Source organism: Hylaeus anthracinus, unplaced genomic scaffold, assembly GCF_026225885.1.
Source record: "Hylaeus anthracinus isolate JK02 unplaced genomic scaffold, UHH_iyHylAnth1.0_haploid 11985, whole genome shotgun sequence".
Classification (NCBI taxonomy): Eukaryota; Metazoa; Arthropoda; class Insecta; order Hymenoptera; family Colletidae; genus Hylaeus; species Hylaeus anthracinus.
Window position 1 is genome coordinate 6,972,034 of NW_026534333.1, and position 10,333 is coordinate 6,982,366.

At 40.5% G+C, this 10,333-nt stretch overlaps 1 protein-coding gene across 1 annotated transcript; it reads right to left on the reverse strand.

The window, feature by feature from the left end:
• Positions 1–565: 565 nt before the first annotated feature.
• On the reverse strand, positions 566–9,523 carry LOC128886975 (acyl-CoA synthetase short-chain family member 3, mitochondrial). Its single transcript, XM_054142301.1, has 13 exons — positions 9,264–9,523; positions 8,016–8,240; positions 4,202–4,367; positions 3,777–4,066; positions 3,572–3,668; positions 3,284–3,492; positions 2,985–3,213; positions 2,402–2,512; positions 2,146–2,345; positions 1,879–2,024; positions 1,543–1,765; positions 1,297–1,472; positions 566–1,200 (listed from the first exon to the last, which is right to left on the reverse strand). Exons 2-13 carry the CDS (start codon positions 8,101–8,103, stop codon positions 1,105–1,107), a joined length of 2,031 nt encoding a protein of 676 aa, XP_053998276.1. The 5' UTR covers positions 8,104–8,240; positions 9,264–9,523; the 3' UTR covers positions 566–1,104.
• Positions 9,524–10,333: the final 810 nt, after the last annotated feature.

Genomic DNA, 10,333 nt, shown 5'->3' on the forward strand with positions numbered 1-10,333 from the left:
TTTTTCTTTTGACTGGCTCAACCAATTATTTTTTTCCGTGCGAGAAAGCCGAACAACACCGGTCGTTTTTCTCGACCGGATGCATTTTCTGTTCGTACCAGAGCGTTTTGAGACGACTTTGTAAAATGTGTCTCGAGTTAATTTTATTTCTCTATGGTATTTGTTAAATGTTTAACTTTCGAATAGTTACTTTAATCGAAGGATTCGCTTCCTTCGTTGAAATTAGTACCGTCGAAACGGAGATCGTTTTTGAGCTCGAAAGATATAGCGTCTACAATGATAACATACGTTTGTAATTATGTCAGATTATAATAATAAATATATTAATTATTATATTTTTATCAGTGACAAAACGACGATACGGTGGTACTTTGTCCATGGGCTCGATTTACGTTACCTTCGATGTAGTGGAACAGTGAAGTCTTTTCCATTTTGTGTTTTCGTAGATAGGTGATTCCATGATTTTGCTAGGTTTGTATAAAAATATTCGTGACGTTGATTAAATATTGAAGAAGACAAGCAACTAAAAAAGAAATGAAACTCGATTATTGGGAAAAAATAAGAATGAAATAGAAAGCAGTTTATTGAATAAATCAGCCAGGTAGTGTTACACAACAATTTCTAAATATAAAATTAATATTATTATTATTATACTGTTTCTTATTACATTATCATTAAAAAGAATTCCAACAAAATCGTGCTTCCTTAATTTTGATAAAAAAGTTTCATATGTGTGGTAGCTACTTTTATTTCCCTTTTACGTACTTTACACTGAATGGAATTATCGCACACTTGAAAATATAATCGGAGCAAAGACCTGAACGGTAAGTTAAGTTACATCGATCCGTTTAAATTCCACATTTCGATGTAATTCGTTTAAAAGTTCTCTTTACTATTTCGTGGGATGATTATATATATATATATGTTATAGTTGCAGTGCAATTTATAAATATACATAACTGTGAAATGCGATTTTTCGACGCGTCGTTCTCAAGTACTCTCCTATGGGTGTCGGCTATACATATATCGTATATGGGTTTATTACATTTGACATGCGATTACTAATGGTTTACAATAAAAATGGTAAAATCTTAACTAGACTTATCATTGAGGATCCGGCGCTAGTTTGGCATATCCCAGTTTCTGGAGTACTTCTTTTATCTCGCGATACACCGACGGATCCTCTATCGTGCTTGAAATCTAAAAAAGAATAAAACATACATTTAACATTGGCGAACGGTGAATAAATAAACGCTCATCTCTCATCGCGGCATCTTTACTTTCAGGGACATTCACCTTGACGAGCTTCGAACGAGCCAAAGTGGCGATAGACTTGCGAATTATCTTTCCTGAACGCGTCCGCGGCAGTGCTCTTACAGCCGCGGCTATCCTGAACGATGCCACGGGTCCAATTAACGATCTCACGCGGAAAACCAGTTCATCGTTGATTTCCTTTTCGTTCTTCGTCGTTTCTACGCACAGGAATAAATGGTAACGAAACAAATCAGAAGAAAATATCGGGCTTTCGTTCCGAACGTTTACCAGGTCTCATTATATAAAGGCACAAAGGAACTTCTCCTTTAGTAGAGTCTGGTACACCCACGACAGCAGAGTCCACGACGTCGGGGTGTCCCATGACGATGTCTTCTAGGGCTGCCGTGGACAATCTGTGGCCTGCGACGTTGATGACGTCGTCGTCGCGTGCCATCACGTAAATGTATCCGTATTCGTCTTTGTAGCCAACGTCCATAGTGTCGTAATAACCCTGCAGCCGTTTTATTATATTATTAAATTATTCGTAGTGGTAGCACGGGAAGTACTTTGTTGTCTGAGTTCGAAGGATTTTTGCAATTCTCTAACTTCGAGAACGAAGCTTACCGGATGCCTCGAGAAATAGATCTCTTTGAATCTTTCGTCAGCTTGATAAAGAGTCGACGCGCAGCCAGGTGGCAACGGTAATTTAACAGCGATTCTGCCTAGCTCGTGGGGTGCGGTCTTGCTACCATCGTCTTGTAAAATGTCGACTGAAACGAAGGGTTAACTTTTGTCTATACGTAACTTTCAATTATTCAGCGTAGGGTTGAAAACCTTGAGCCTCTTTCGATCGGTAAATGATTCCGATCGTTATACGGACCGCAAACTTACTCTGGTAACCAGGAATCGGTACGCCAGTGCTATTTTTCGGTAAACTGGGGTTGTGACCGTATCCTAAACACAACGCCGTGATGGGATGACCGGTTTCCGATTGCCACCAATTGTTCAGGATCGGCACTCTGAACGCCTTCTCCGCCCAGAGCTTCGTCTCGTAGTCGCAGAACTCTCCAGCCACGAATATGGTCTTCAACCTGCAAAGACGACCATGTATTTCGATGTCAACGATGTAATCGATCGAAAAGCTTACGATTTCGTTGAATATTTCCGACCCAACGTCAGCTCTGAATCGGCACGTCTTATGACTCGTAGAGCAGTGGGCACGCAAAACAATGCGTTCACATTGTGCTGTTCTATCACCCTGCAAGAAATAGGATTCCTGTTAGACCGGAAAATGCTGAAGATAACGGTGTACAGAATCAATTTCCGTTTTATTTAACGACTTAGTATTGCAGAACAGTCCTTCGAGTCTGTTGATAAATCCTTCGAACAATTAGGCTCCTATATTGCCGAGTTTCACAAACAACATACGCTACGTTAGCAACAGAGTATTCTACCTTAGTGCAGAGTTACCTGTCTCATTTCCCCGCTCGAATATATTGATTACAAACCGAGCACTTTACCGACCGCGATACCCTGTCATTGTTACAAAGAGTTCTTACGGTACAACAGACAGGTACCTACCGAAAAACGAATCCTAGTGGTTCGATCCGATAGGGGTTCAAAGTCGGGTTAAAGGGTTAAATACTTTCCAAACTATTAACCGGGAGAACATCTACAATAACTACATATACAGCAGTATCTTCGGCGCTTTAAATTCGATTCCTATTCACCTGAAGTATTGAGCTGCGTCTGGTGTCCTATCAGGCTTTCCCTCGTACATCACGCTAGTCGCACCGAAAAGAAGAGGCCCGTAACAAATGTAAGAGTGACCGACGACCCATCCCATATCAGAGGCCACCCACCAAACGGAGTCCTTGTTCATGCCATAAACTGTATTCATCGTCCAGCAGACGGATACCAGATGACCACCGATCGTCCTTAGAATCCCTTTCGGTTGGCCTTTGGTTAAAAAGTTTAGTCGAGTCTCTGCTTGCGTTTCACGAATAGGAATAGAATAGGAATAGACTACCTGCTGTTCCCGATGTGTACATGATATACAACGGCTCGTTCGCTTCGACTGGTTGACAAGGGTGCGGTTTCGCCCTTTTCAACACATCGTCCCAGTCGAATTGACCCTCTAACAGAGGACTCTCCCATACCTCTCTCCTCTGAAATATGATGCACTGTGGTTTTTGTACTGAGATGATGTTCAAGGCGCCGTTTAGCATCGCGGTATACCTGCATTCAAGAATTACAATAACTCGTAGTCGCAGATCTCTCTTGTAAACACTCGATTTCAGAAAAAGATAAAACCTACTGAATGATCTTGGACGGTTCCAGGCCACAGCTAGCCGCGATCAACACCTTCGGCTTCGCGTGGTTTATTCTACTTGCTAATTCATTCGATGCGAATCCTACAAAGAAGAAGGACTGTCAGTTTATTCGTAGGAACAAGCCTCGTGCAATTTTCTCGCTCGTGGCGTTATCAATTTTCATCCTGCGTTCGTGAAACCCATCCTTACCGCCAAATACTATCGAATGAACGGCACCGAGACGCGTCGTCGCTAAAATCGCTATTATGGTTTCAGGAATCAACGGCATGTAGATGACCACCACGTCGCCTCTGCGGACTCCCATGTCAGCCAACGCGCCAGCCAGCAAGGACGTCTTCTCCAGCAGCTCGTTGTAGGTTACTTTTCGAACCGTTGGTATTTGGGGACTGTCGTGGATCAACGCTGTTTTGTTCCCGTTTCCCGCGAGAACGTGGCGATCCACCGCGTTGTAACAAGCGTTCAACTCTCCACCGACGAACCTACGGATTCGTTGCGTCGGTTAGTGCAAAATAGATCCTGTTACGTATATGGATGAAACTTCGTGAAAAACGAGTCGACCCGCTAAGCGATTCGACGACGTGGACAAAAAATATAAATTACAAATGAACACCTACCATTTCGTAAATGGAGGATTGGAATTATTCAAGACTCTTGTCCAAGGTTTACTCCATTCGACGCACTGCCCCACTTCGCCCCAAAATTTCTCCGGATTCTCCAAGGACTCCTTGTAGGCCTCGTCGTAAGCTGGACAATGGGGATTATGGGGGCTGACGATGTAATCTACGAGAAAAATGATCGAGTAAATTTAGATGCCGATTTACGTTAATTAAATCGCTAGACTACTATATGGAATTACCATTTAACGCTAACTTTATGAAGATTTCTTATCAGAGTCCTATTAATGGAATAATGCTTTGCGAAAATTAATTAGAAGGCTTAGACAAAAATGAATTCGATCAAAGTCAACATAAGTGGTTGGTCGATTTAAAAAGATATCAATGTATTTATTATTTGAACAATTTTAACAACCGACGTTTATTTTTATAATTTTACATCAAGCAATGGTAACATACATACAGCCAAATACTAAAAACGAACCAATTGCGAGTGTACGATTCTGATTCGATAGTCCGGTATCAAATTTGAAACTTAGGGCATCCAAGGGTTAAACCGAGTCTATCAATAATATACTATTCCTGCAGTTGAGTATTTAAATATATAAATATTCCAAGTTTACACGCGATATTCGAATATTCAAGCATTCCAAATTTATACGTACCACTGAATATTCGATTACTAAAAATTAAGACCTAGTATTCGAATACTAATATAATATTCGAATATCAAATCACTCAAATTGTTCCAGTCTTACTTGGTGTCGGGAGCCTAAGCAGACGATGCTCGCCAAACGCATATATCAGTTCATTAACCACACCGGTGGCTTCCGTCGAATGCATACATACAAGTTTATTGCCCTCTAAAGGTTAAGGAAATTAAGCATCCGTTTCGCTCGAGAAAACACATAGTATCGATTGTCGCACGGAGAGCACCTGTTGCTATCTCTTGCTGAATATATTTCGCATACGGAGTAACTTGGTTTTTTGCATAATTTTACAAGTAATTTGAGTAATACAAAAACCGGAATCGGTCTAAGTAACGAGTTATTTTTCTTTAATTCGTCGAAGCACTCTTTCCGCGAGCATTTAAATACCAATTTCTCGAATTCTACCCATCGAAGTCCCTCCGAACGAACATGTGCCGTTTACACTGTAATAATCCGTCGATACAATAATAAAATCAACGCGTTTGTAAATTCGTTAGTCATAGACCTTGGAGATATCGAAGAGGTGCTTGATAATGACATTACATGTTATGCAGATTCACGTACCATTGTCTTTACATAGTGATTATGCCCGAGTTTTTTTTGCGTATATTAAGATGACATAAAACTTACAAAATTTCTACGATAACGATACAGACGTTATATCGCTGTGAACGTATAAACAAGGGAAAGGAATGTAACGTATACGATAAAATTGTAAGCTAGCCATGACGTCTGCTGGAATCACGAAACTGTGTTTTCCATTTTCTGGTTAATCGTCTAAGCAAAACGCCTACGGTAACCGAGTTAGGTCAGGGAGGATGTTGAAATTCATCGTGACGCTTTTCAATCCGAGACTGAACTTCTTTAACTGTGCGTACGAATGCATTAGCGACGTGTATTCACGACTAATGCGAGTTACAAAATAATTCTTCATCCTCTATATTTTTCTGTTGAGCCAGGAGTATTCGGTCACAAACGGTTGTAAAAGCAAAACAGTAGCAAAAGTTTTTGGAATATTGGTCCCGTGAAAAGTTTGGCCATTTTGATACGACAGATACAACTTACAGATACAAAGTGTCTATCGCACTTGAACGTAAACAATAATTGGTGCTCCTATTAGCATTGAATGGATCAAGGATTATTTCACATACGATGCGAAGAAGACAGCGGTTATACAAGGAAAATGATTCAGCGTGAGCCGCGACGACGGCGTTGTGAATCGGTTGTCTTCCGGAAACTTTATCAGATGGAGATCGCGTCGTAGTTTAAGGTAACGTTGACTTCTGTAATCTGCGTCACGTGATCGCGTTTCATGAATATTTAAACGTCTCGAGTTGGGAACACTGTCTTAACAATATTTTTTTACCTCGGCCCTATGAATTATTCATCGCGAGCCACCGATACCGAGTTCATAGTAATTTCCTATGCTGCCCGCGCCCCTTTAACGCGTCACCCACGCGTTTGTGTTTCCGTGTATCACGCGAAACAACCTCGATACCTTTTGTCGCCGACACCGAACCAAAGGCAAATCGGAATTTTACTTTCATCCCGCCCAGATAACAACAGATTGTGCCGCTATTGTCGAATCGATTCAGGCGCAGTAGCGAGGATTACAGTTCAGCTTGAGCATCCATTATTGCGACAAATCGGGGCTGAAAATTCCTGGGTTTCGACGGAAGATGTCCCGCCTCCACACAACGTGTCGCAACTTGTGGTACGGTTTCTCGATAAATCGTAAAGTCAAAATGAAGGCATCGGACAAAAATCGTCAAAGCGAACCATCACGCAGGACGAATTCCAAAAAATTGCTTTCCCATTTCAGCAGACGACGATTCTGTTTACAAAGTTCCGCTCCCATAGACCATCCCCCTTTCTTCGACTACGCATCAACACCTAACGCTGCGAGAGGAAAACAGCAGGTGCTGTTAGACGATTCGATTGCGCTAATTTGCGTTATTCGCGTTGAAGTTAACAATGAAATTTCGTCGTTCCTCGAGACACAGAAATTCGCGCGTCTATCGAGTCGGAGACGATCGCGTCTGTAAGCAAAAACCAGTTTCAGAAATTGAATTATCGACAAGATGCGTCGCAAACACCGTCTGCTGTTCGAATTAGTCTCCAGAGCTGGGTAGATTTCTTTCCAGACGAAAATCTCTCGAAACCTATTATAAGCAATATTCCAAATGTGACAAAAAGTGTTCAGAGTTACGCGTTTACTATTTGAAATAATATTTTATTCGACTCTCTTTAAAAGCTCTCCGAAATTTCGTTGCAGTGTTGCTTGATTATGATACGAAAAATGTCTTTTTGTGGCTACGATAAGACGCAGACTTTATGATACCAAGAGCGACCTTTTGTTTACCCATGGCGAGGGTTCGTCGAAAATAGAATTAAACTTTTCTTCAACGGTAAGGACGACAGTTCAGTAGTCTTAAGCAGATATTTACTTTAACGTTTCGATCTTAGGGTTTAAATCAAGGGTGAGCATCCCTCTGGCATTGGAAGGCCACCCCGTCAATTCATGGATTACGTCCATAACGCAGAGTGGGCCGAATAGAAATAACACCTTCCTCTTCTCCTTTATCGACGAAAAGAGTGGAGAGATTTCTCAAGATTGATACGGTATGTCGCAATAATATTCTAATACAAATTTCACCATTTTTCCTTAGCACTGTTTTCTAATTCCAATCAGAAAAGACGACTTGATTCCAGTTTCATAAGATTTTGTTTAGGGTCTATGCTTGTATCTTTTCGAGAAAAGTCATTCTTGAAAAGTCAATTATTTCTCCGCAACGTCTCTAGAATTTCTACTACCAGTATACCAACGATGACCCCAACGTATTTTCAGTCATACACCGTACCTTTGGTCGATGGCACGAGTCATTTGGAATTACTCATTTGCTTAAGAAGTAAATGAAGCATGAAATATCCATATTCATAGCGATTAACACATACAGTAGTACGTTGTACATACATTTAAGAATAGAGAATAAAAACATATGCGTTATGCAAAATATGGATGTACACAAGGTGTAGTTGGCACGTATTATTTGTCATTGGGAATAAGATCCTGAAGCCCTTGATAATCCTGAGGAGGTACTCACCACAGCCATCGTTTTTTTGGCACATCTTCGAGTCTGCGATGAGCGGGTGGGACTGAGGGTTGAAAAAATCTGAATTTACTTTTAGCATCACAGAAAATTGCAAAAGGACTGGTTGCGTGGATGTTAGATGATGTGGAACCAATAGCGCGTCAACGTCCACGAGGAAGGGTCCATTCACGATCCTTCCCGACCACTTCCTGTCCACGAGATTAGGACGAAGATTATCTGTAAATAAAAGCATCAAAAATCGTCCAGCAGAAGGAATTAATAAACATCAAAGACTGTTATGCACACGTTCGTAATCGTATTGGAAATAATAGCCGTAAGAATAAATGTATAATGAGTCCATCGTGTTTTAATGATCCCGTGTTTGCATAAATAAAAGTTGCCTGAGCGTATATTTAATTAAATTCGGTAACAAAGTCACCGAAGTGTTCCACAATTTTACAACAATGCGCCGACGGAGTGCTCTCACACTTTAATACACGGTTCTGGAAATAATGAAACAACAACAACGAATAAATTGTAAATCGCGTGAAATATTTTGTATTTTTATCGATCGATTGTTTATATTATACGGTATTAGATGCCCTATGGAAAAAGGAAATCCTATAGAATAAATGAATATACACAGAAAATTTAAAGAAATTTGCGATTTCAAAGTTCGATGAGTCTATATTATTAGAGGTATTTAACGCTTATCTTCGCAAACGCGCAAAACTATCGGTGTTCGTTTCTATTAACCTCTTATAACCCCGCATGTAATTATCTACATTCATGAATCGTGATTTAACCTCGGTTCAGAATGGCTTTCTTTGTTTAGAAAAGCATTCTTCACATGTCTCCCGTCATTGGGGCCCCGCTAAATATAACTGAAATAATACACCGTAATATTAGGTTGTCCCAAAAGTTTCTTTCGTGACTTGCACTCGGTATTCTTCTATGTACGTAGATTAGAATGTTTAGGACCTATAGTATGGGTATCGATCATTTTACAACAACTATCTCCCAATTTCTTACAGTAACGTAGACACAGTTGTCCGTTTGTGTTTATTACGATACGTCTATTAAGAATATGTCGAGGAACGTTACGCACACGCGAACTTCGACGAGAAAATATTTCCTATCGAATCTGAGCCAAGACGAAAGAAGATTACCGAGGTCCGTTACGGGAAGTCAAGTATCATTTCGTTAATCGATGTTCCTGTTACAAAGTTCGCGAAAAGTGATCAGTATGATCGAGCTCACCGATCGATCCTGAAGATCCTCTCTGTTTCTTTCCGGCACCTTTGGTAGTACGATCACAACTCGTACGAACAATTTAAGACGTCTCACGCCGAACTTTTTCGCTGTTATTACGAGGGTAATCCATTACGATTAAACTTGAAAACTCTTCGAAGTTCACGGTATGACGGACGGCACTTGAATAACAAATACCCCGGCAGGAAATCGCGATCAAGTTTAAGGGAACGTTGTTCTAACGGCCGATCGAACGATACACAGCGACACCGAGGATCGTCGCGATAAATTTACCGGTATGTAAAAGTGACGGTCACGTGACGGATCTACGTCTTGAAAAAATCTTGATCCGTAGGTCGTCGTATGTAATTAAAAAAAAAAAGGAACATTGTCGCTGGCCAGCCAGTCTGCTAACGAATCCACCGTTTTCCTTTCCACGTTACCGTGTCTCTGTTTTTTGACTATTTAACAATAGAAATACATCGTGTCACTATTACTCGTTGGAATTAGAATTTAAAAAGAAACAGAAATTACGCGATTCGATGGAATTTTTAGAACGCGAACGGAACATGTCGTTTCTTGTTGACATTTCGGTACCGAATTGGAATTTAATATCGGGAATCTAATACGGAGTATTTCGATAACTGTTGTCTCAACTGTAAATTGTGAACTAAAGAACAACGAAAAAGTTCGTATAAACACACGACTCGTTTGACGTTGTTTTTGGGTAACAGCTGGTATCGAGTTATGGTATTTGTTGTGTTACAAATATATCTATCACTCGAAGGATCAATTCGTCGTCCGAAGAAGTAGGTCGTTGATGATTAACGTTTCCGTGTTTGCCCGTTTCGTCGTCTCATTTTATTAGGTCGCATTTAATTTTGGTTTTCTGGTCGTTCGTGATCAATGATGTATATTTAATATCGAGAGATTTTGTGTTTGATCCTCCGATTGGTAACGGATATCCGAAAGGTACGCTAAGATACGGCCAATATTATTTGTATACACTGGCGTTTTACTGCAAGAAGTCTATCGTCTGCTAATCGAATAATATTTACAACTATTATTATTATTACAGC

Coding starts and splice junctions, on each gene's coding strand:
- LOC128886975 (XM_054142301.1), bottom strand. CDS start 8,103: ATGCTAAAAGTAAATTCAGATTTTTTCAACCCTCAGTCCCACCCGCTC. Junction 2,513..2,984: donor GACGCAGCTCAATACTTCAG/GTGAATAGGAAT, acceptor TATTTCTTGCAG/GGTGATAGAACAGCACAATG. Junction 2,346..2,401: donor CGGAAATATTCAACGAAATC/GTAAGCTTTTCG, acceptor TCGTCTTTGCAG/GTTGAAGACCATATTCGTGG.